The 26,376-nt window shown below is 57.1% G+C and overlaps 2 protein-coding genes and 1 non-coding gene across 3 annotated transcripts in view; all 3 read right to left on the minus strand.

Moving 5' to 3' along the window:
• The window catches only part of NFIX (nuclear factor I X), a 97,868-nt gene extending 89,127 nt beyond the window's left edge, over positions 1-8,741 (minus strand). Inside the window, exon 1 of the mRNA XM_024994872.2 lies at positions 8,423-8,741. Within this exon, the coding sequence (XP_024850640.1) occupies positions 8,423-8,449 (27 nt within the window). The 5' untranslated portion in view covers positions 8,450-8,741. The remainder of the gene's footprint in view (positions 1-8,422) is intronic.
• An 11,611-nt stretch (positions 8,742-20,352) lies between these two features.
• On the minus strand, positions 20,353-26,287 carry DAND5 (DAN domain BMP antagonist family member 5). The gene is given in 6 exon segments (XM_059888863.1): positions 20,353-21,514; positions 21,517-21,585; positions 21,588-21,642; positions 22,216-22,329; positions 25,947-26,089; positions 26,248-26,287. Coding segments are annotated over 6 exon segments (660 nt in total). The 3' UTR covers positions 20,353-21,275.
• TRNAG-CCC (transfer RNA glycine (anticodon CCC)) lies at positions 25,210-25,282 on the minus strand. Its single transcript has one exon. It is a non-coding gene; the product is annotated as a tRNA-Gly (tRNA).
• Positions 26,288-26,376: the final 89 nt, after the last annotated feature.

The raw sequence follows: 26,376 nt of genomic DNA on the forward strand, positions 1-26,376 counted from the left end.
GAGAGCAAGACTCTACCACCTTCTAGCCCTTGGCCCTGATACAGGACACGTCTTCTCTGAATCTGTTTTTCATCTATCGAATCAAGCACTTCCTTCACATCAAGTACTGTTTAAAGCACTTGGGATAAACCAACTCCTCTGATCCTTTCCACAACCCTAGGAGAGGAAACTGAGGCCCAGAGAAGTTGAACGACTTGCCCAAGGTCACACAGCTACTGAGTAACAAAGCCAGGATTCACACCCAGGAAATTGGCTCAGAAGTCCCACTCTCCTAATAATGTCCAAATGTCCCAAACGCCAACAGTGCCGAAGTGGAGCAACCTGGTCTAACATACTGTCAGACACATACATGGGCACAGCTAACCCTCACCATATCCACCTCATGTGGAAGGATTCACGGAGACAAGCTCGGGAGGCACATAGCTCAGGTCAAGACACAGCGCGCATTCAGCACACTTTGGCCATTGCTGCGATTCTGAGGACCAACACTCATGCACTTATTATCCTCTGAAAGGTTTTCTTCCTGTAGGACTCCATCAGCCACCTTTCTTCTACTCTTTCTCCAGAGTCAGAAATGAGGAGTCAACGGCCAGAGGATTAATGAGACAGCCGCACGGAGAACCAGAGCCTCAGGGGTCAGCCTCGCCTCCATCCTGGACTGTCTCAGTGGCTGCCAGAAGCAAGACTGTGAAACGGGGGCCCAGAGGCAGGGGTGTTGTGGGCAGAGGTGGGCATGTGGCCTCGTAGGAGTATCCCCCAGGCGTCAACGAACCAGCACTGGGACTCAGAGCTCTCAGTTCCATCAGGAGAGGCAGGGGTGGTTGGATCTGCCGCTTAAAGACAGCTGGGAGCAGGGCAGGCAGGTAGAAGGGAAGGTACAAGGAGGGCAGGTCTCACCTCTGAGGCTCCATTTCCAAGCAGGGCCAAGTGGCCCAGGTGCGAATGGGTATGTGGGTGTGACCCTCATCTCTGTGTGCTGGAGCAACACGGGATTGTGTACGTGCCCCACCATTTGTGCCCAGGCTTGTGTGTCTGTGAGGTGGGGGGAGGCGTGCATTTGTTGACAACACCTGGGTCCTGGTGAGCGAGAGTGTGAGACACTGTGCTAGCCAGACTTGTCCGGGTGTATTTGTGTGTGTGCACGCACGCGCTCTGTGGGTGTCAGGGGCTACCCGGGCTCAGGTGTGTGTGACTGTGTGTATCTAACAATATACTAGAGCCGAGTTTTTCCACTTCAGCCCAACGGTTGACATGAGGGCTGGATCATTGTTTGCGGTTGGGGTCACTTCTGTGTACTGCGGGTGCTGGGCGCCTCCCTGGCTCCTACCCACTAGATGCCAGCGGCAAACTCTCCTCCAAGTGTGATGACCAGATGTTTTCAAGCATCGCAAGGTGTGTGTGTATCACCGTGTGTCTGAGAGTATCACTGCGTGCGTGTGCCGTGCACTTTTCGCCACATGTCTGCGGGGCTGTGTGCTGTTGGGTGGTGGCGGTGCCTGTGTCTCATGGTGTCTCATTGTGTGACCGTGCGTGCCCCAGAGTCGGCACCCATGCGCGTGACCCCGTGCATGGAGCCCGAGTTGCTGTGTTTGGTGTGGTGGGGGCATCTCTAAGTGTCTGTGTGTGAAGAGAGCCCCTCTGTGTGGGAACCCCAGTGTGTGTGTGCTCCTGTGTGCCATGCCTGTGTGACGACGTGATTCTTTGTGCCTGTGTATGCCAGTGACCATGTGCAACTTTGTGGGAGATGGACCCAGAATAAACCCCCAAGATGATTCAACTGAAGCCGATATTTGGATGGATCATCTCGGATGATTAGGCCCTCACCCCACCCCCCCAGCTCCTGGCTGCCCCGGACAGAAAGCTGCTTCCTCGGGCCAAAAGGGTGGGGTGCTCCTCCAAGTTGCCCCTTCCTCCAGCTCTGCTCCTGCAGATTCAGGTGGGGACAGACCCCCGCCTTTGCCTGATATGTGCCAGGAAGGCTGGCACGGAGCTTCCAACCGAGGGGGCAGGGTTCTGGGCAATGGTGGTGGCACTGCCCCCTGCCTGCTGCTGGCCACCACCCCCAGTCTCTGCTCAGGGTGGGGCCCAGTGGGGGGAGAGCTCCCCAGTGCAACCCCGGCTTCCGATTGGCTATGGAGCGCCGCAGTGCCCGCCACCCGCCTCCCCCTCCCCGGCTGGCGCAGCCACATCGGTAGTGATGGCAAACGCAGCTCGGAGTTCTGGGCACAGCTGCGCCTCGCAGAGGCCTGCCAGCCCCACCAGAAGCCAGACACCCCAGCTCCGTGCCCCCGACCCCTCCCCACCCGCCCGCCCACCCAACCCGGCAGCAAAGTCACCCCAGCCACTGCTCGCTCAGGCTGCCAGGCCCAGTCCACCCAGCCCCCTCGCCCACCGGGCCTGTGCTCCCTTTGGCCCAGCCCGCTTGGGGGCCCAGGCCCCTGCACGAGGCCACTCCCGCCCTCAGAGGGGCTCCTCCGGAGTGGGGGGGAGGCGGCAAGGAAGGGGGGCGGGGAAGGGGGGAGCTAGCCCTTCTTTTAGTGAACGCGCCCAGAGCTGGAGCCAAAAATCGAGGAGGAGAGATATTCAGACAGAGCCAAGATGCGTTTGGCAGGAGGAGAGAGAGGGAGAGAGGGAGCGGGAGGAGGGGACGAGAGAGGGAGGAAAGAGAGGGGGCAGGGGAAATCAGGGAGGGGGCTTCAGTTTCCAAACCATGCTCTCAGAGCCTCCGAGGGTCAGCAGGGCGGTGCAGGGGCGGGGGACCCGGGGCCGACTTGGCCCTGGGGGCAGTGGGCTCAGGCCCATGGAGACAGCCGGACACCCCAGCTGGCCAGGCCAAGACGGACACAGGCAGAAGCCAAGATCAATGTGCGCCGGGCAGACAGAGCGAGGCCTGTGGGCGGCCCAAACATACACCCGCACCTCACCACACAACGGGCTTCTGTCCATGCTGGGCCAGGGGCAAGGGTGGGGCCCACAGCAGGGCCACCACGGCCGCCAGACCTCAGGGGAAGCCTTGGAGAGGCCGGCCCACTCCCAGCCGCTAGTTTGGTCGCCATAGTGGGCCCTTCGCAAGGTGCCGAGAGGCCAGGGGAGGCCACGGAGAAGGGTCCCAGTGGAGAAACACCAATCGATTGTCACCGGGACAAGCCCAGGACACACAGTGCCATGGGGGTGATACCTGTCGGCTCACACAGGGAAATGGGTACGCCCACACAGGTGGACACAGACAGGCCGCCCCACACAGTAAGACACACTGATACACACTTGTTGTGATGGCCAGACACGGGAGGCTTCGATCGATGATTTGTTTAGTGACGTACCGTAGTGGCACTATGACACAAAGACCACATCCGGCATCCTGACACCCATGGTGACACCCCTACCTCGGTGTCACCTCAATACACAGAGATGGAGCTGGGGATAACTCTCAGAGACAGCAGGCAGCATCCACTGGCACACCCTCGGAGACACAGGGACCCTCGAAAAGGGAGCCACACAGACACGCACAGCCACCTTCTGGGAAACGGTCCTCCGCGGCTCGCCATGCCGATGAACACACACGCGAATCCGGAAGACTCTGGGGAGCTGCTCAGGGGTGTCCCCCTACCTGGTCCCTTCACCTCTACATCCAGGGGTTTGGGGGTAGGAAAGCACAGACTACATTCTCTCCCCTCCCCCCGCCACTAGGAGGGACAGGACCCCCCTCCTCAGCGCTGTGCTGGAGGGAAGCACGGGAGTCCAGGCCTCCTCAGCCTCTCAGTCCAGCTGGAGGAAATTGTGAGACACCCCCCCCCCGCCCCCTGTGCCTGCACTTCAAGAGCAGAGGACAGGAATCAAGGGGACCAGAAAGGCCAGGCTCCCAGGGGGCTGGAAATGGAAGCCAGTGGTCCGACACTGACCACCAGGGAGCCTTTGCTGCCAGCCACAGCTGCACGCCCGCCCCCTGCCCATCCCCACAATGCCCACTGGACCCTGTCAAGTGCCCTCGTAGGGTCCCGCACAGGCATCCCATCCCCACGATGGGCCCAGGTGACGATATGCCCTGATGCAGACACAGAAATGACTCTGGAGCCACGAGGATGTCAACACCAGGACCCACCCAGATTCCTAGGTTTTTTTGACCCACTCACATCTGAAGACTCACGTGTATACACCCTTGCACACTCTGGCCCAAGGCCTCAGAGCCTGGCCTCAAAGCCAGCTTGGTCGAAGTCAGGGAAAGGACCAGGGGCAACTGAAGCCCCCCACGAATGCCATCTGGTTCCCACAGGGCAGCCCAGGTCTTGGCTCTCTCTCTGTCCCCTCCCTCACCCCCACTATCACCTCTCCCTGTCTTGAACTCCTGCCATCCATCCCTCCCGCGCCCCCACTGCCCTGCCCACTCACCTCCCACCCTCTGCCGCCTACTTGGCCTCCAGTAGCCCATCTGAGGAAAAACAGCTGGGCCATGAGCTGGCCTCTTTCCTTCCCAGCTCTTCTCTTGCTTCCTCCTTCCTCCAGGCAGTCCACTTGGATTTCTATGATTGAGAGGTGCTTGACCCTGCCCTCCATCACTCTGGAGTGGCCTGCCCTCAGCTAGGAGGGCCTGCGGCTGGCCTAACAGTGATAACCAAAACGACCATCATTCCTTTCCTTGAGCACACGGTACATGCCAGACACAGCCCTGAGCCTAATCTCAGCATGAGAAGTCAATATCATCATTGCCCATTGAAATATTTTTAATTATTTTTTTACTGCCCATTTCACAGACCAAGAAAATCCTGTGCTTCCAGTCGTGGAATTACAAGATGCAGAGCCTGAGCTCAAACCCTGAGCTATCTCTGGCGAAGTCTCACACTCAACCTCTGCGCCTACAGCTCCACCTGGGAGCCCTTGAGTTCACATAAGACCTTCTGGACTGGGCCAGGGACCCCTGGCTCCAGTCCCCCCTGTGTTAACCCAGCAGAGCCCTCAGCTCTGAACTCTGTCTATCTGAGTTCAACCTAGCCCCAAGCATGGTATACTCTGTCCCAGCTAGTCGCCACACTTGCCTCCCGCCCCCACCCCCGACCCCAGCAATGGGCGCTGAGCAGGCAGGGCCAGAGCCAGGGAGAAAATTTGCCATAACAAGGGGGTCTCGTGTTGGCATCAGGATGGGGAGGAGAAGCTTCACAGGGACAGAGAGGTAGCCACAGAGACCCAGGGAGAGAGCAGGGGGACATCAGGAGGGCCCCAGCCCATCACCCTCTCTTGAGGGAGTATGTATGTGGTTGTGTGGAAATAAGGGTATGTGAACATTTCACTGCTCCTGTGGCTGCGTGGCACACAATATTGGTGAACATGCGTGTCTGTGTACCCACCCGGGTAAGCCAACAGCCTCATGTCTGTGTCAAGGTGTGTGTCTTGTATCAGGTCTGTGTAAGCAAGTGTGGGGGTGAACACACACTTGAGTCAGCCTGTATCCAAAGGTGTCTGGCCAGTATCGCTGTGTCTCCGTGAGTTTATGTAGAGACACATGTCCTATATCAACGGGTCTGTGTGTGTTGATATGTGTGTGTGTGTGTGCTGGTGGGGAGAGAACACAGGTCCACCTTTTTCTGTGTCCATAAGTTCGTCCGTCCATGGCCGTGTGTCTGGACGTCAGCACAAATGCGTCGTTCGTGTCCTCATCTTGGCGGCAGCAGCGGTGTATCTGTGTGTGCACATCCGGTGTGCAGCTCTGTTTGTTAGGAGTGGAGGGGCCTACCATCTACCCCATTCCCCTCAGCAAAGGACTCAGGCCCATGGCTGCAGTGGGCTCAAACAGCCCCAGCAAGCACCCCACCCAGCCACCCTGGATTTCGACGCTTTTTCCACCAGGAGATTTTTCCCCCCGCACCATCACACCCGCCCTTCCCCCTCGCCCACAGTGCCTTTCCCCGCCAGGGCCCCGCTGCTCCAAGCTCGTTCCTGCTCAATCATTTATTGACTTTAAAATCGAAGCCAATTCTAGTTTGAAAAAAAAAAAAAAAGACACACACACACACACAACGAGGCCAGGGAGAGACAGAGTCTGAGACTCGAGGGGAGGATAGAGCAGAGATGGGGCCAGTCAGAGAGGGACAGGGAAAGACAGGAACAGTCACAGATATAGGACAGCGAGACAGACGGAAAAGGGGCAGAGAAAGACAGAGATACAGGGAAAGACGAGACTGGCAGAGCAAACTAGGGAAGCAGAACAATTTATAAAAACAGAGACTAGCTCCCAGAAATGTGACTGGCAGGAGGGGCAGGCTGGACTCCGCTGACCAGTCAACAGCAGCTGCCTGCCCAGAGCTGAGGAGCGCAATCCAGCGAGCCCATGCCCCTTTCTCTCCCCAGATGCCCTGCCACACTCAGGCCTGCCACACAGAGCTGACCCCTTGCTCCTTTCTGGGGTGTCAGAGAGCCAAGGCCTGGCCATCGCCCTGAGTCTGGGGGCTACCCCAGCCCTCCCTCATCTTTTCACCAGTGGACCAGCTGGTGTTTTCTTTCTCAGGGTGCTGTGATGTCTGAGGAGCCAATTTCTCACCCAGGCCAAGGAGGAGGGCAGGCCTGGGAGCTAAGCAGGGGGCTGGTGGGCCAAGGGCCGCTCAAGCATGAGGTCTTGATTCCACTAGGCCCCAAATACCAGCCACACTGGCCAGCCATAGCTCACACCCAGCTAGGTGTATAGGGGTCGTTGTGTGGGGGGCCTAAGATGGGGTGGCCGGCCAGTCAGAGAGGCCACCCTGACTGATGGTGGGTGTGGGGGCCCCCCACAGTGTCATCAAGGCCAGAGTGCTTGCTCACACCTGCATACATACTATGACACACATGTGTGCATATGCACCTCACTAACATGTACTCACACCTGCTTCTGTACAGGAAAACCCTCGCTCCTGGCCACACACATGTCCATACCACGCAGGGCTGCCCATGCCTGACCCACAAGGCCACATGCAGACCCTGAGACTGACACTTACATACCACACACACACACACACACACACATCTGTGGATACAAGCAGTCTGTTTGTTGGGAGGGGGGCCGGCACAAACCCCTGACATACCCTCTAGCCCCTTGCCACAAACCACACCCGCATTGCAGCCATATTCACGTGGACTCCCATTCCCCAGCGTGGGCACACTTGGCACACAGCTGGCAAGGTTCAGATCGGCAGAGGGGACAATTAGTACCCCAGACTTGGCCTAGAGATGCCCCCTCCCCACAAACGTAGGCTCTGCTGGTAGGCAGAGCTAGGCGGCCCCGAGGTGTCCCTCTGCGGAGTCTGGGTTGCCAGCCTTAGCATGGCCCAGGAGACAGTGCTACCAGGGCCTCTGTGGGGCTCTGGGTATCTTCTGTGCCCTCTCACAGCCTGAAGCCACCTCCAGGGAAGGTGGGCTGGCAGGGCAGACATCCCCCCCGGCCTCCTTCGCCCTGCACCGAGCACGGTGCTGGGAACTTCGCTGGAGGCGGGACGCGCTCTCGCAGCGCGCCAAGGTCGGCACAGCGCCGGCGGCTGACTCGACGGCGTGGCCGCAGCACGATCGGCAGTTGTCCGCGACTCCTTCCCGCCCCTCCCGCCTCCAGGCAGCGGGACGGGATTCCCCAGACCCGCCTGGTCCGCGGCGCGGCAGCCAGCCGGGGTCGCCGGGGCCGGAAAGTTTGCGCTAAGGAAAGTTTTTTTTTTTTTTTGGGGTGGGGGGGCGCGACTGCGGCGTCCAGGGTCGGCGAAGAGGCGCGGCCTGGGCTGGCAGCCGGCCCGTCCCTCCCTCCCCTCCCCTGCCCCACAGAAATTTGGGAGCCCCGCCATTTTCTTAGCCCCGCTCCCATGTGAGGCCTGAACAAAGACTTTGGGGAGACGCCCGGGCCGCTTGGCCCGCCCCGGGCACCCCGGCAGCATGCAGGGGCCATCGCCACGCACGCCGGCCGCTGCCACCCTCCGGAACCGCTGCGCCCGCCCTAGGGAACGCCGCCAGCCCCAGTCCCCGCAAGGCGCCCTGCGGACCACCCCCTGCTACTCTGTCACCCCGCAAACACTGCCAGCGGCCACGCTGTCCGGGTGCACGCCACAGTCGCCCACAGGTCGGCGGGAGTCCCGCTGCCCACTGCACCCCAGTCGAGCGCGCGCGCGCGCACACACACATACACACACACACTCACACACACGCACTCCGGCTCCGCGCTCCAGGGGCAGCGCCACGCACGCAGCCAGCCACCCCCGGAACCCCAATAGGAGTCTGCCCCTGGGCCAGGGTCGCACGCGCACCGGGGCGTCCAGACGCGTGCCCGGACTCCCCATCGCCCGGCTTGCACCCCTCGGCCACCCGCGGGCTCACTCCCCCCAGCCGCCGAGCTCCCCCTCCGCCCTCCCGCCCGCGCCGCCGGCCGGCCTCCTGCGCCCGCTCCCCTCCCGGGTCGCGCGGGGGCGGCGGCCGGTACCTGGGTGAGGCAGTACGGGGAGTACATAGCTGGACGCCCGGGCGGGAGCGCGGCGGCCGGCCGCGGCGAGGGGAGGCCCGGCAGGCGGCGGCCGCGCTCGGGCTCCGGCTCCGGCTCGGCTCCTCCGGCCTCCGCCGCGCTGCGCCCGCCCGGCCCGCGGCCCCGCGCTCGGCCCGGCGCCGCTCCGCGCTCGCCGCTCGCAGGCTCGGCCCCGCCGGCTCCGGGGCCGCCGCCGCCGCCGCGCTCGCCGCTGCCTCTCGCGTCCGCCGCCGCCGCCGCCGCCGCGCGTCTACTCCATGCCGCCGCCGCTCGGCCGGTCACCCTCGCCCGCCGCCGCCGCCGCCGCCGCCGCCGCCGCCGCCGCGCTGTGAAAGTGAAAGTTTAGACAAAGTTTGGAAGCGGCGCACTCCGGGGAGAGGGAGCGGGCGGGCGGCGCGGGCGGGAGGAGGGGCGCGGGGAGGGGCGGGCAGAGCGGGGGAGCGACGGCCGGCGCGCACACACATACACACACACATGCACGCACACATGCACACACACACACGCAGACACGCGCGCGCGGGGGCGCACACCGACGCGGCCACCCCGACACGTGCTGGCCGGCGTTCCAAAGCAGACACACGCTGACACGCAGTGAGGCTCGGACCTCTCCATACATGTCACGTACAGAACTCATTGCCACACGTTCCACATTCCGACAAAGCACACGCAGACACCTACACACGCAGCATGGACACACAATCCACACACATGCACTGACACACAGGCACACACATACACAAGACTAGGAAAGCAACCTACGATGCACGCACTGACATGCACACCGGGCCCACCATCACACGATGATGCCCACACACATGCATTTCAACAACAAATCATGTTTAGACTCCCCAGTACAGGTGGACACACTCCAATACGACCTCAATGGACACACACTGATACCACCAAGACACACATCAGTGCAGGTTGATGCATATAGGTTCATCCTGGTACACTGACACTGGCATGATCATACAACCACATCTTCACACACTCCAGACACACAACTGCTATACACAGACACCCAGAATGCACCTGCAACACACACACACAAAGTTGCACGAGAAAACCATCTTGGCAGTTATGAAGATATACTAACACATTGTCACACAAAGACACACCATCAGACACCAGGACATACATGCCAAACACAGGGAAAGCACTGCTACAAAGTGACAGCGGCAGTCACAGCGACACACAGGCACACACACCACACCCCTGATGCCCAGATGCACACAAGTATCACACACAAACACCCAGACCCCTCCCCTCACACACACACACTTGTCCTTGAACCTGCTCATGTACATACACAAATCTTCCAAGGGTCACATGTCCCAACCATCAGGGACAGAAATGGACATGGAGGCCTCAGGTACAGTACTCACACTCCCTAGTGAGGCTCCATCCCCTCGTGCAGGCCCGTGATCCCCCATATCCGGATCAGAAAGGAATGGGGGGAAGGTTGGTGCTGGGGATCCTGGCATGGGGGCAGGGGGAGCCCTTGAATGACCCCCAGGGTGGGTGGGAAGGCAGTGCCTGCAGCCCCCAGGCAGCTCCTGCCCAAACAAAGCTCCCTCCTGCTGCCAGCACCTTCTCACCCTCCTGGGCCAAGAAGCTGTGGCAATTCTCAGCTATGCATTGTCTGCTGGAAGCATGTCGATGCCCAGGTGTGTGTGTGTGTGTGTGTGTGTGTGTGTGTCCGTGTGGGGTGAACATATACCTGAGGGCATATGTTTCCGGTCACATTGCATCATTGAGGCAAGGTGGCCAGCGTTGCCTCTCAGGAGTCTGGGTGGGTCTGGTTGTCCTCTGGGGGAAAAGGAGATGGCAGGTCAGCGTATGTCTATCCAGGAGTCTCTGAATGGACCAGTGTGGTGAAGTAGCAATGCAGGTCTGGCTGTGTCCTGGGGGTGTCTATGAGTCAGAGGCGAGTGTCTGCCAGGCTCTGTGCCTAGCGCTGGGGACATAGTAAGGAGCAAGACAAAAGATCCTGCCTTGGGTGCGCTGACAGTCTAGTTGGAGTCAGGTATATGGAGGGTCTGCTCTTTGACGGGAAATGCTGGTGGTGAGGGTGCCACCGTGTGTGTGTTTTGAGCTGACCCCAGTATGTGCACCAACTCTGAGCCTCTATCAGAAAGTGTCAGTGAACGTAACAAGCTTGTGTCTGTGTGGTATGGACATGGGTCTCTCTGTGTGTCCCAGAGCTTGTGTACCCAGTTAGTCTGTCTGTATAAGGAGCTGTGTGGCAGAAAGAATAAATGGGTGTCCCTAGAAATGTGTTTCTCTCTGCGGGGTCCCTGTGGATCTGGGGCCGTGATGAAGATCTGTGTGTACCAGTGTGTGTACACAGGTGCCTGTGTGTGTCACACAGCCAGGGCTCTGGGTCTTTTCAGAGAGTGGGGCTGTGTGTATCAGGCTGTGTTGGTGAGTATGACTAGGTGTGTGTGCGCGCGACGCGTGGGGCGGGGGAGGTCTCTGTGTGCCTGAGGATGTGCCTGGTTACGTGTGTCTGTCACTGCCGTTCTTGGGGGGGCTATATCCCAGGGTCCCACCCATCTGACCCGGCCTTCCCGCTCAGCATCGCAGCCGCAGCCGATGCAAGGCCGCGGCAAAGGGAATCGATACGTCCTTAAAAATTCAAGGGCTTCTCGTAAACAGAAACTTTTAACACCGTTTAAAGTTTCAGGGCTGCCGCTGCTGCCTCGCCGCCGCCGCCACCGCTGCAGCAGGAGGGCGTGGGGGAGGAGGCACCGGAGGCGGGGTCGGGAGCCAAGGAGAAGGGGCGGGGCCACATGGGGGATGGAAGAGAAGTTGCGGGAGGGCCTGGGGGCTCTGCGAGGCTGAGGGGAGGGGCAGAAAGGGGATTTGGGGATCATGGAGGCCGGGGGCCTGGATGGCTCAGGAAAGGATGTGGGGGATAGGCTAAGGGGTGGAGAGAGGGGGAGGGGAGGAGAGCAGGAAATGGTGGGGGCGGGACGGGTCTGGGGGCCTTTGAGGAGGCCCAAGAGAGGCTGGGACTGGCTAGGAGAAGGAGCTAGGGATCTGTAGGTCCAGGAGGGGTTTGGGGGGACCAAGGTGGGACTTAGATGACTTAGGGGAGGAGCAGAGAATAGATTTTGGGGATAACGGGGCCTGAGTGAAGGGGACACCAGAGCAGTGTGGGCCTCTGGGCTGGTGGAGGGGGCGGGAAGGTTTTGGGGAGGGGGGGAGAAATGGTTGAAGGGTTTGGGAGTGTCTGGGATATTTAATATAACTCGAAGCTTGGGGAGACCCCCCACACACAGCTAGGGGGGCCTCCTTGTAGTGCAAAAGTGTTAGTCACTCAGTCATGTCTGACTCTTTGCCACCCCATGGGCTGTAGCCTGCCAGGTTCCTCTGTCCACGGGATTCTCCAGGCAAGGATACTGGAGTGTATAGCCTTTCCCTCCTCCAGGGGATCTTCCCTACCCAGGTATGGAACCCAGGTCTCCCACATTGCAAGCAGATTCTTTACCGTCTGAGCCACCAGGGACCCTCCTTGCTCCTCTGCAAATAGCCGTGAAACGGTAACCCCTCAGAAGTTCAGGCACCTTTGGCTCAGGCCTCTCCCTACCTGGCGGCCCATCCTCCCAGCCCTGTTCTAAAAGCTGTGCCCACTCCCTCCTCACCCTCCTGGTCCTACATCTGGGCTCTGCTGCAACCAGCATCTCATACCCACTTCATACATGTATGCCATGTGTACACACACACAACGTCCATACACACACACAACAGCCATTCTTCTATTCACACACCCCCTCACAGCACAACACCTTTCCCATGAGCACACATACACACTCTTCCTTTCACACTCACACATGTTCACACAAACAGAACATTCGTCCCCATATTCATGCACAGATCCACGCTCAGAATTCTCTCCACACATTTACTCCCATACACACAACACGCCCCCCCTCTGTGCACACACACATCCACTCTGCTCCCCCCTCCACAGCTGTCAGCTGGGAGGATTTTTGCAGAGAGGCTGAAGGACACAGTGGTGGGGGAGCCTCCCTTCCCCCTACCCCTCTCCCCTGCAGAGCCCAGGTCTTAGGACCACACCTGGCTTTCAAGAACTCGCAGGGGAGGAGGGTGCTGCCAGGGGGCTGGGCACAGCTGGAATGCCACAGCTGGAATCCCCCACATTCCTCCCTGCCGGGGCTGCCCACCTGGCTGCAGCTGGCAGCAGGTGTGTTCTTGAAATGCAGGTGTGTGGGGAGAGGAGGAGGGGGGAGGAGCAGGCGCTAGGCCTATGGCACTCCCTGGCCAGGATGCTGGGGGCTGAAACATCTAGCCTCCAGCAGCCAGGTCCTGGGCCACCAAAGGTGGGCTTAGGCGTGGCTGGGCTCGGTGGGCAGGTGGGCAGGCCCTCCAGAGAGGACGACGAACATCTGGCAATAGGATCAGTAAAGAGCCAGGCTGCAGATGCTGCTAGGGTCGGGGGGCGGGGGTGGTGCTCTAGGCCCTCCCGTCAGGACTGGGGATCCCCACTCTTTAAGAGGGCTTTATGTCTTCCTTGCCCAGCCTGGAGGGCATGGTCTGTGCCCAGGCCTGGGGTCCCAGCCTTGTGCTCGCTGCCCCCTCTGTGGTCTGGGAACCCCTGTTGGGGACTGCAGAATCACAGGTCCTGCTGCCAAGGTGCCCCTGGCCAGGCACCTGCATCCATGTCACACACACACACACACACACCAGATTCCTACAGTCCACAGGCACAAAATCACAAAGACATATACAGGCATACCCAGACACACTAAGATACCAACCCTCCTCCTCTTCTGAAGGGGTCATATAAATGCTATAATCACACAGACACAGGATCACACCAGAGATGCTGGCGCACACCCTTAGTCCACAGACACACAAGCACACACACAGCCCCAGAGAGAACCCCACACAGACCTCCCCAGAGCCATCCCACAGAGTGACACCAGTAACACTCCAGTCACACACAAAGACCCTCACCCTCACATCGACACCCTCCCTAGAGATGCAGACATACACTGACCCACAGAGACACAATCAGACAGGGTTATACAAACTCCCAGCATCACCTGCTGAGCCTGGTTATGCATACACAAGGCCACACAAAGTCACACAATGACACACAGTCTTACAGACCTTTTGAGCATACACTGATGCTCTCAAAATCATCCATAGATGTGGCACACACAAAGTCACACAGAGACATACAGATGGCATACACAGGGACACACATACACAAGAGCAGCCCTGGTCACACACAGTTAGATCACACACTGACACCCAGAGACATACATAGGCACCCCCAGATCACACATGGGGACGCTCAGGCTGGCCCTCAGCTGCATACAAGGTCCCGTAGACACACACTCACACGTGCCCCAGCAGTGCAGCCCCTACCAGGCCGAGGACAAGCAGGCGGCAGGGCTTCCGGTGGCAAGCGCTCATCTGGAGGCAAGGAAAGAGCTGGGGAAACATTTCATTTGCAGCCGGCTGGAGACCCACCCCACCCGTCCTGGAAACCTGGCCCTGGCTCCTGAATGGGGCCTCTGTATGCCGCCACCGCCCAGCCGACCAGGGTGTGGGTACCGGGACGGGGGGGGGTGGTGAGGCCAGCCACACCATGTCCCTGGCCAAGCGTCAGGGGCCACTCAGCCACCCAGTCCCTGGGCCATGCCAGGGCCCAGGCTGGAGTCCTTCAGACTGGAGGAGCCCTCTTCACCCTCATCCCCTCCACATTTAGAGGCCATTTCCCAAAGCCAGCCTGCAGAGGGAAGTCAGAGGAACCAGGCAGGGCCCCAGCTGGCCCTGGATCTCCAAGTGTCCCCTGCCTCAGGTCCACATATGTCCCCAAGCCGGGCAGCTGCCAGTCCCATGCCACAGGGCCACTCACTGAGGCACCAAGGTGAGATGCCACAGGATGTGACCGTATCTCTCTGTGTGTGACACTGCAACTGGGCTCCCTGTGCTGCCTAGGGGTGGGGGTGGGGCCATCATAGGCCCTTGTCTCATGTCATCACACACAGAGTGTCACCGTCACACCTTCTATCACCCAGCCACACACAGCCGCCACTGTCTCATCGTCAGCCACACTGTCACACACAACCACACCGTCGCACATGCTGGCACACACAACCACACTGTCACACCTTCAACCACACACAGCACTGCACTGTCACACCTTCAGCCAGCAACACTGCCTGTCACACTCTCAGCCCACGCTGTCACCCACAGAAATACCGTCACAGCCTCAATGATGCTGGTCACACATGCCTTCAACCACACCGTCTCACACCTCCTCACACTGACCCTGACACATTGACCCCCACCCTGTGTCAGCATCACGTTGACCAGCAGGGGCGCACTTGCATACTCGGTCCCGGTGCCCCTGCAGCTGTGCTAGCCACGTGGCCACACAGTCACAAGAAGGGGAAGCCAATCTGATCACTTCAGCCCCAGGGTGTGGCATGCAGCTGCCCCTGGAGCAATGTTTGAACTCAACCAGTTACTCCAATAACTCCACAGCACACCCTGATTGTCACAGAGCAGGTCACCAGAAGGTACAGGCCACTCTGGAATTGCTTACAGGTATTCTTACAGCTACTCTCCTCTACCCACTGCAGTTGGAGCCTGGAGAGCAGGGGGTCTAATGGACACGCAGCTGTAGGCGGTGGGTGCCAGCCCCCCACCTTATGAATATTCATCAGCTGGGGCTCTCCTGAAACCTGTGAGGAGTCGGAGGTCCCAGGCAGCTGGGCACCCCCTTCCATGCCAGGAGGCTCTTAGGTGAGGGGGGCTCAGTCGAGCCCCAGCGGTTCTTGGAACCCACACCCAGTTACACCCGTGAGCACATATGTTTGTGAAGCTGGACCCCTAGACACACAAACAAGCATCACACAAACTCACAACTACACCCCACAACAGGGTCATCCGCCATCACACACACATGTGCACGCATGCACGCACACACACACACACACACACTCGGCATGCAAACACAGGCACACAGACTATCACATGAATGCACAAACACATAATCACGCCCACACCAGACACTTGCACCACACACACACACACCAGGCATACAGACATGGACACACACTGTCACATGAATTCACAAGCACACATTCACATCCAACCCACAGACACCCACCACACACACTCACACACACACACTCCAGGCATGCAAACACAGGGGCACACTGTCACAAGACTGCTATTACACCCAAACTACGCAGACACCATCACACATAGGCATGAAAACACACACACAGATACACAGGATCTCACTCTGCCCACCCCTGACGTTTTACAGAAGGGGAAACTGAGGCACTGAGTGGCTGAAGTCCCCTTAAAGCAGGATGGCCCCTCCTGACTCCAGGCAGAGGCTACCTCCGGGCGCCCCCTGCTGGCCCGGCCCCTTCACGAGCGCGCGGTACGGGCACGCGCCTGACGTAACCATGGCATCCTCTTGGCACGAGCGGCCCGCGCGCAGGGAGGGCGGGGCGGGCGCGTTGCCATGGCGCCGGCGGGCCGCGTGAATGGGGCATTGTTCGCCCCGGCGCCCAGGCCCGGCTGTCCCGGACCCACCCGGACCCACTCGAGCCGGCAGAGACGGGGAGAGACAGAGATGGGGAGAGACAGACAGAGCTGTAGATGGGGAAAGACACTTAGAAGCCGAGTCAGAGGCAGAGAGGGAGAAAGAGATGGGAGAGACCTGCAAGAGAAACTCACAAATAAGGAAGGACAGAGGGAAGGAGCCAAAGGAAGGCAGAGCCGGAGACCTAGATGGAAGATGAAGGGCTTGAGTGGGAGACAGGACCAGTCAGCTGGTACCCATGGAGCCCATTCTGCCTGGCAACCAGGACACGTAGACAAAGTCAGAGATGCTAAGAGGTGAGAAGAGACACTGCTATACAGAGATCCAGGGAGGACGAGGGTCAGAGATAGGGAAGGAATGAAGGAAATACTTTGAGTGTGTCTGGTCCCACCCACCTGGGTCCCCTCTCCACTCCCCTTTGGACCACAGGCCTTCCCTGGTCAGACCCTCTCAGAAGGCACACCTCTGTTCTACATGTCTTCACACTCCAACTGAGAAGACATCATTGCCACAGGGACCAAGTCAGGGACACTGCCCCAGACACCCCGAGACACCCTCATGGGCACAGTGACACCCACAGATATACACACAGACTCCCAGTGACTCAATCATGGTCCCAGCCAGACACACCCATATGACAGGGGATAGTACCCCCACACCGCCAGAGTGACCCTCAGAGTTACAGATGTAGCCCCATCAATGTACATCACATGAGGACCCTGCCAGTCTCAGTAACACATGACCACACACCACCACACAGGCTCACATGCCACGGGATCACTGTCTGGGGTGCGCCCACACCAGACACACAGTGCACCCTCACATATGCACTCATTGACGCCTTCACAGACACACACAGGCCTTCTCAAGGCACACATCTCTTCTCAATCTGACCCATGGACTGGGTGCCCTGTCCCCTGGTCCAGACTGCCAGCAGTGGGAATGCTGGGTCCAGATCTCCATGCTTGAGAGACATCAGTCACCAGGTGAGATTGAGAGGGGTGGGGAAGGAGGTGAAGCCTGTCCCTGTACACCCCCAAGGGCTGGGTCCATCTGGGCCAGGGTGGTCCCCTAACTCCTCTGTCTGGGTCAGCTTGGCCCAAGTCTGAGCCAAGGGTGTCCCCTGGTGGCCATGTATATTCTCTGCACCCATCAGGTTGGGGTGGGAGGTGGTGTGGAGTAAAGGGAGCCCACTGGCCCTGTCCGAATAGAAGGGCAGAGAGGACAGGCCAGACTCATCACACAGAACTCAGAGATGGGAAATCAGGCTCCAGAAGCAAGAACTCAGATCCAGAATTCATAGCGTGGAATCCAAACTCCGGAATTCAAAACCAGATCTCAGAATCAAACCTGAATCTAGATTCCCAGATACCAAGATCTAGAATCCAGATCCAAGAACTCAGGACCCAGAATCTAAAGTCCAGGTCCATGGGACTTCCCTGGTGGCTCAGTGGTAAAGAATCCGCCTGCCAGTGCAGGAGACACAGGTTTGATCCCTGATCCGGGAAGATCCCCTATACCACAGGGCAACTACACGCGTGTGCCACAACTACTGAGCCTGGGCTCTGGAGCCCAGGAGCTACAACTACTGAGGCCACATGCCCTCGAGCCCATGCTCCACAACAAGAGAAGCCACTTCTGTGAGAAGCCTGCAAACCGCAGCTAGAGGGTAGCTCCACTCTCCGCAACTAGAGAAAAGCCTGTGCAGCAACGAAGACTCAGCACAGCTAAAAATAATACATAAATAAAATCACTTTTAAAATTAAAAAATAAAAGTCCAGGCACAAGTGTCCACAATCTAGAATCCAAAAATCTAGATCCTGTCCTCCAGAATCTAGAATCAAGGGCCCAGTGGGAAATTACCTGGCAGACCAGTGGTTAGGATGTGGTGATCTCCCTGCCAGAGCCCTGGGTTCAATCCCTGGTTGGGGAACTAAAATCACATAATCCACCAAAAACAAACAAAAAGAAAGAATAATCGAGGACCCAGAATCCGGATCCAAGAACAGAGGGTGTCCCTCGGAGCCAGCTCCCTGACTTCTTCAATCCCCCACATTAGAGCTTTGGCAGCAGGGGCTTTGAGGAAAGGAACACACTGAAGGGGCAGGAGAGGAGCCCTGCGCCGGCCACACAGAGAGCCTCTCCCAGCTGCCGCCCATGCTCATTTTCAAACATGCACACACACCACTTCAATAGGATCTTCTACACAGACCCACATGCCCAGACATACAGCCTCTGACCATCAGGTGTACAGCGCCACACACCCTCAGCTACACATGCACAACCACACACACACACATACACCATCACACACACCATCACACACATTACATCACACATTCACCCTGACACACACCATCATCCAGAGACACCCAGAACTGCCATACACTCCTCCCAGCACCTGAACACACACCCATCTGTGTACCTACATGATCTTAGTGCTGCCCCCCAGCCCTGGCCAACCTCCTAAGCTCAGACACACAACCACCACACCCAGAGACACACAAAAAGCCAGGACTCCCAGCCCTGCACACAGATACACTCACAGAATTGTGGAGGCTGGCATGCACACACACACACACACACATGAACTCTCCCAGGCACAGAGAAGCCCGTGCCTTGGCAGCCATGCAGCCCCTGGGAACGGGACCCCCGGGACAGGGCTCACCGTGCACCCCCATGCCCACCCCAGCCCTCCCCTGCCTGGCCGGCTGGCGGGCTTTAATACAGATGCCAAACTCATAATTGTAACTGAGGGTGACAGGGTCACCTTGAGCCCCAGATGCTCGCGCGGTGACAGATGGCGTTGGCAAACCTGATTATCGGCCCCCGTGCCAGCGCCTGTGGCACCTGCATCCCCCGCCCCTCCCCGCTCCCCCAGCACTCATTACCCACCCATTACTGGGCCTGGGGGGTGGGGGTGGGGGCCGGCTGGCATTGCCCAGGAGGGGGCAGGGACTCCAGGGGCCCCCCCTGGCACCAAGGTTCCCAGCTGGCTCCCCGGCTGGCAGGAGGTGGGCACAGCTGAAGCAGGGCAGGGAGGGGGAAACAGCCACCTCGTGCCTGCCAGATAGAGGGGTGCTCACAGTGCCAGGGCCAAGCTGCCCACTCGGACCCTGCTTGGGGTTGGCACAGAACCCTGGAGGGAGGAGGGAGAGCATGCCCCTCTCTGTGGGCCTCGGGTGACCCTCCCCCACTCAGGGCCCTTGGAGCAGGGCCTTGGGAGCTGCCCGCCTGGCCTGTTCCCACCCCCCTGTGCAGGCCTGTGGGGTCAGAGGTCACAGGCTCCCACGCCCCGCAGGCCCATCTGTTTCCTCAGGTCCCCTCCTCCTGCTCCCCTCACCTGGGGCCTTCCTTCCTGAGGCAGGAAGAGGGCTGAGAGGGGCCTGGCCAGCCCCCCACCCCGCGCTCCAGGGGGCATTTGGAGGGAACCCCGACAGCGCCACATGTCCCTGCGTCTGTGCCAGACGGGTCCATCTGCTAGGGCCCTGGTTCCAGCCGCCCAAAGCCGGGCTGCCCTCATCCACTGCAGAGCCTGCGCCCAGCTGAGGAAAGGGCACCCCAGATGCCCACGCTCTAGTCCGGGGCCACCCATTCCCAGGAAACCTGACTGGAGGGATACACACAAACACACATGCACGCATATCTACACACACATACCATCTACACACAAACATACATCTACACACATACATCTACACACACTACACACATGTACACACAAATATCTACACACATCTACACACATGTACACACACCATCTACACACATCTATACACACAAATATTTACACAGATCTACACACACACATGTGTGTGTTTAATTGCTAAGTCACGTCCAACTCTTTTGCAACCCCATAGACTGTAACCCACCAGGCTCCTCTGTCCATGGGATTTTCCAGGCAATAATATTAGAGTGTGTTGCCGTTTCCTTCTCCAGGGGAATCTTTCCCCCTCAGGGATTAAACCCGCATTCCCTGCACTGGCAGGCGGATTCTTCACCACTAAGCTACCAGGGAAGCCCCCACACATGTATATACACACACACAACTAGATTTGATCAAGATTTATGGAGTTCCTGTAGATGCCACACTGAGCATGAAGCTGCATGGAGACTCAGGGTTGGGGGTGGGGATGACAGGAGGGGCAGCTGGGGGCAGATGGGTCCTGTCTCTGACTCAGGAAGCCCAGGTTTCCCCCAGCAGCTCCATCTGTCTCCTGGCCTTGGTTTCTCGGGAACCCTAGGACCAGGTCAGCACTGTGCCTCCCAGTCTGGGCTAGGCCATCTGTCCTCCCTGCAGCTGGAAGTATCTTTGACTCATTCTATGAGAGGAGGTCCAGCTCAGTGGTTTAAAACAGGAACCACCAGGCCTTGGGTTTGAATGCTGCCTCTGCCACATACTGCTGTGTGACTCTGAGGAAGTGATTTTGTCTCTTGGGGCCTCAGTTTCCTTTTCCATAAAATGGGATGCTACTGGGACTTCTCTGGTGGTCCAGCAGTTAAGACACGGCATTTCCACTGCAGGGAGGGTGAGTTCAATACCTGGTCAGAGAACTAATGTCCCACATGCTGAGTGGAATAGCCAAAAAGTAAAAAAAAAGAAATGAAAGGATGCTACTGACCTCTATATCATGGGGCTACTCTGAGGATGACATGAGTTGTGAAAGTAGTGAAAACGTTAGCTGCTCAGTCGTGTCCAACTCTTTGCGACTCCGTGTACTGTAGCCCGCCAGCCTTCTCTGTTCATAGAATTCTCCAGGCAAGAATACTGGAGTGAGTAGCCATTCCCTTCTCCAGGGGATCTTCCCGACCCAAGGATCGGACCCAGGTCTCCCGCATTACAGGCAGATTCTTTATCATCTGAGCCACGAGTTAGTGCCTATCAAATACTTAAGAGCAGGGCCTGGCAAACAGTAAATGCTCAATAATTGTGTGCTTTGACCCCCACAGCTGGGGCTGGGCCTGGCGTCCCCAAGAGCAGGGAGGACTCTGGACATCCGACTGGCTGTCCCTGCATCCCTGGTTGCTGGACCCAGTGTGCATGGTCCAGGTCAGCGCCTCTCTCAGCCTGTCTTCCTGCATCTCTCCAAGGTGCGTGCATCCGTGTGTCTATCTGTGATGCTCAGCTCATGCCTTTGGGCTGCACTGACACTTCTCATCCCAGATGTCGCTAGTAATAAAGAACCTGCCTGCCAATGCAAGAGACATAAGAGACTAGAGTTCGATCCCTATGTCGGGAAGATCCCCTGGAGGAAGAAATGGCAACCCACTGCAGTATTCTTGCCTGGGAAATCCCATGGACAGAGGAGCCTGGCAGACTACAGTCCATGGAGCTGCAGAGAGTTGGACACGACTGATGCAACTTAGCACACACGCACAACACCCCTGCTGACTGGAGGATGGGCTACCGACTCAACACCAGAGAACCACGGGTGCCAAGTGCTTGCGAGAAGCACACAGCTGTTGGAGAGAAGAAGCAGGGCAGATTCCAAGGCAGAGATGTAGAAGGAGCAACATTAGCCAAACAGAGGTGATTTCGAAGGTGGACAGCCACGCAGCCCAGCTCAGAGAGCACCGGGGGCTGGGAGCAGAGAGATGAGTCAAGAGCAGTGGAGTCTGGACTTCCCTGGTGGTCCAGTGGTTAAGGATCTGCCTGCCAATGCAGGGGACACAGCTTTGCTCCCTGGTCTGGGAAGATCTCACAGGCTGAGGGGCAACTAAGCCCACATGCCAAAACTACTGACCCCGAGTGCCGCAACTACTAAAACCCCACAGCCTAGAGCCCATGCCCTGCAACAAGAGAAGTCACGGTGATGAGAAGCCACGCACCACAACTAGAGAATAGCCTTCACTCACTGCAGCTAGAGAAAGCCCTCGCATAGCAATGAAGACCCAGTATAGCCAAAGTTAAATAATAAACAAATAGATAAAATTTTAAGAGAGAGCGAGCAGTGGAGTCTGGAGCCAGGGACTCCATCCTACCTTGCCTGGGTTCAATACTGACTCTGGCATCTGCTGGCTGTGTGAGTTGGGGCAACTTACTCAGCCTCTCTGGGCTGCAGTTTCCTCACCTGCAAAATCATCAACGTTCAACCAGGGGAAAAAAAAAAAGAAAACTGCTCTAGGCCTTTCAAAACAGAGAATTAACGCAGACCAGGGCTGCTTTTCGAAAGCAGGAGACGATGAGGTAGCCTGAGGACTGGCACTTGTAGGAAGCTGCTGCCACCTCTGGGGTGAGGGACAATGGGAAGGGTGGTATTCCAGGATCCTTGGGTAGGCGGGGTGGATTAAACAGAAAACCCTTAGCTCACTGCCTGGTACATAGTCCGTACTAAAAAAATGCTAGTTCTTCCTGTGAGCCCTTCCAACTGAGTGGATCCAGAACTTGCTTCCAGAACATGGTCCTTCTCTGCTTAAACCTTGCACCCCACCATCCCCTCTGCCCACCTCTATATTTCTGCAACCCTTCCCTGCTCTCTCTGCCCCAGCCACCCTGGCCTCCTCACTGTTCTTTTTTTTTTTTTTTTTTTAATATTTATTTATTTGGCTGCACCAGATCTTAGTTGCAGCATGTGGATCTCATTGTTATGTATTAACAGGCATGTATTAACAGGATCTAGTCCCCTGACTGGAGAAGGCAATGGCACCCCACTCCAGTACTCTTGCCTGGAAAATCCCATGGACGGAGGAGCCTGGTGGGCTGCTGTCTATGGGGTCGCACAGAGTTGGACACGACTGAGGGACTTCATTTTCACTTTTCACTTTTCACCTTCATGCATTGGAGGAGGAAACGGCAACCCACTCCAGTGTTCTTGCCTGGAGAATCCCAGGGACGGGGGAGCCTGGTGGGCTGCCGTCTATGGGGTCGCACAGTCGGACACGACTGAAGCGACTTAGCAGCAGCAGCAGCAGTCCCCTGACCAGGGATCAAACCTGGGCCCCCTGCACTGGGAGCACAGAGACTCAGCCACTGGACCACCAGGGAATCCCCTCTTTTCTGTTATTTTAACTGAAGTATGTGTATGTGTGTGCTCAGTCCCTTCATTTGTGTCTGACTGTTTGCAGCCCCACAGACTGTAGCCTGCCAGGCTCCTTTGTTCATGGGATTCTCCAGGCAAGAATACTGGAGTGGGTTGCCACGCAGTCCTCCAGGAGATCTTCCTGACCCAGAGATCAAACCCAAGTCTCTCTGTCTCCTGTGTTGCAGGCAGGTTCTTAAGCACTGGTGCCACCCGGGAAGCCCCTCATTGAAGTAGAGTTGATTTACAGTGTTGTGCTAATTTCTGCTGTACAGCAAAGTGACTCAGTTATACATATATATACACTCTTTTTAATGTTCTTTTCTTTTATGGTTTATCCCAGGAGATTGGATACAGTTCCCTGTGCTCTACAGTAGGACCTTGTTGTCTATCCATTCTAAATGTAATAGTTTGCATCTAGTAATCCCAAACTCCCACTCTGCCCCTCCCCAACCCCTTTCCCCACTGGCAGCCCAGTTTGGTTCTCTGTGCCTGTGACTCTGTTTCTGTTTTGTAGGTAGGTTCATTTGTGCTGTATTTTAGATTCCACGCTTTCTCTTTCTGACTTCACTCACTTAGAATGATAATCTCTAGCTGCATCCATGTTGCTGCCAATTGCGTTATTTCATTCCTTTTTACAGCTGAGCAATACTCCATTGTATAGATGTACCACATCTTCTTTATCCGCTTATCTGTTGATGGACACTTAGGCTGTTTCCAGGTCTTGGCTATTGTGAATGGTGCTGCCATGGGCATAGGGGTGCACCTATCTTTTTGAATTACAGTTTGGTTTGGGTCTAGCCCCAGGTGTGGGACCGCTGGATTGCACGGTAGTTCTGTTCCTTGCTGTTCTTTCAGTGCACCTAACTTGTGCATGTGTGCGTGCTACGTTGCTTCAGTCATGTCCAACTCTTTGTGGCCCTACGGACTGCAGCCCACCGGGTTTCTCTGTTCATAGGATTCTCCAGGCAAGAATACTGGAATGGGTTGCCATGCCCTCCTCCAGGGGACCTTCCCAACCCAGGGACCAAACCTGACTCTTACATCTTGGCAGGCAGATTCTTTACAAGCACCACCTGGCAACCCCACACCAAACTTAGGCCTGCCTCCAAACCATTGCCTCTACCACGATCTCCACCTGGATCTGTCTCCCATCCATCCTCCCAGAGCTCATTGCAACCCACCCTTCCCCCTTCAGAAGCACATCCAAGACAAATTCACCCTCCTGGTGGTCTCTCTCTCAGCACTCTCATCTCTTTCCTAAAGATTTATTGTTATGTCTCTTTAGGGGATTGCTAATGTTCCTCTCTCTCCCAGCATATCTACTCCCTGAAGACAGGGAGTCTCTCCCTCTTGTTTACATCTATAGCCCCAGGCAGTGCATCGTAACAAAATCAAACACCAAACCCTAACACTCTGCCCAGCCCATGCTACTCACCTTCAAGGAACTCACTCCTTCCCACCATGCTGCGAGGCTGGAAGCATTATTATCCCTGTTTACAGATGAGGACACTGAGGCTCAAAGAAGTCCCTTGCTTGTCTGAGTCTATACAGCTGCTGAGGGGACTGCTTTACTTGCCAGAGTCTACATAGCTGCTGAGGGGCCTGCTAGCCCTTAGAGCATCCTTGTGTGCCCCTTGGGAGAGCAGCAGCTCTGGAAGAGGGTACACAGCTGGATCCCAGGCCAAGAGTCCCCTCCACTGGGTGCCAGATGGGACAATGGAGGTGGCTGGTCCAGAGCTGGGGGATCACCACTGAGTTGCCTGGATTCAGTGAAGTTTCGCTGAATGGATAGCAAGCCAAAGGGTCTTGGGAACTGACACGCTGGTAGGCATGGTGCCCCCAAACTAAAGAAGGAAATGGCAACCCACTCCAGTATTCTTGCCTGGAAAATCCCATTGCCTAGACAGAAGCCTGGCAGGCTACATACAGTCCGTAGGGTTGCAAGAGTTGGGCATCACTTAACGACTAAACCACCACCAGGCATGGTTCCAGACAGTTTGCATGAGTTCTCAACTATCTTTTTTTAAATATTTATTTATTTGGCTGGGCCAGATCTTCACTGCGGAATGTAGGATCTTTTTTTAGTTGCAGCCCACAAACTCTTAGTTGTGGTATGTGGGATCTAGTTCCCTGACCAGGGATCAAACCTGGGCCCTCTGCACTGGGAGTGCAGAGTCCTAGCCACTGGACCACCAAGGAAGTCTCAGTTCTCAATTATCATTAACTGTCTTTTGCAAAGGTGGGAATTGAGGCACAAAGGGAAGCCACTTGCTCCGGGTCACACAGAAATCAGCAGCTAAGGCAGAAGTTAAGCTGAAGTATGCCTAGCTTCAAAGCTTGGACCATAAACGACACTTGGTAGGAATTACCAGAATCTTTATGGAGCACCAACTGAATGCAGATGACAGTGCTCCCTGTCCCCCTCTCGTTCAGGCTGTGCAATAGCCCTTAGAAGGCAAGTACTACTATTACTTACTCATTTCTTCAACAAACATTGTGTGCCTGGCTCTGCTGTGCTACAGCAGGGATCGGGCTACAGAAGTGATTAAGGCAGGACTTCCGTGATGGTTCAGTGGCTAAGACTCCATGCTGCCAATGCAGGGGGGCCTGGGATTGATCCCTGGTCAGAGAACTAGACCCCACATGCCACAACTAAAAAAATCCTTCATGCCCTCTGGCCACGAGATGGAAAAACAGACTCAGGGGACAGGCTGGCCATAAGCAGAAGCTGGGGCCAAGATGGTGGCAATTGCACTGGCCTGGGTGGGAGAGAAAACTAAAGATTAGAGACATTCAGCTGAAGCATGCAAGGCTGACCCTAATCTGTCTGGTGCCACAGGCTGTGCTCTATCAGGACTGAGACCCAGCCCTCTCCTCCTCCTACCTGTATACTTCCTTGCGTGAGGGGCCAAGCCTTGCATAGCTCTGAGGTCACTTCCCGTGGATCCAGTGGAGAAGAAGACACAGTGGCATCCACATCCTGCCCATGCTGCAGCCTGCCTATCCCTAGTTACCCAGTTAGGTGCAGTCCAAGAAGGTCTTCTGGCTGCCAAGGGCAAAGGGGGGCACTGGGAAGGCTGAGGCCCCTTGACCCAGAGACCCGGTCTGATTGGCAGCAGCCCTGGACTGAGCTGGAAGATCTTGGGGTCCAGGCTTCCCCAAACTTATGGGCAGCCAGGCCCCGCTGAGCTGGCTGAGGATCATGGGTCTATCTGTCTGTTGGTCAGTCTGGGACCGGGTTCAGGGCCTTAGGCAGCCATCCCTGCTGTCTGGTAATTGGAATCTGGGGTCTC

The sequence above is a fragment of the Bos taurus genome, chromosome 7 (assembly GCF_002263795.3).
Source record: "Bos taurus isolate L1 Dominette 01449 registration number 42190680 breed Hereford chromosome 7, ARS-UCD2.0, whole genome shotgun sequence".
Taxonomy (NCBI): domain Eukaryota; kingdom Metazoa; phylum Chordata; class Mammalia; order Artiodactyla; family Bovidae; genus Bos; species Bos taurus.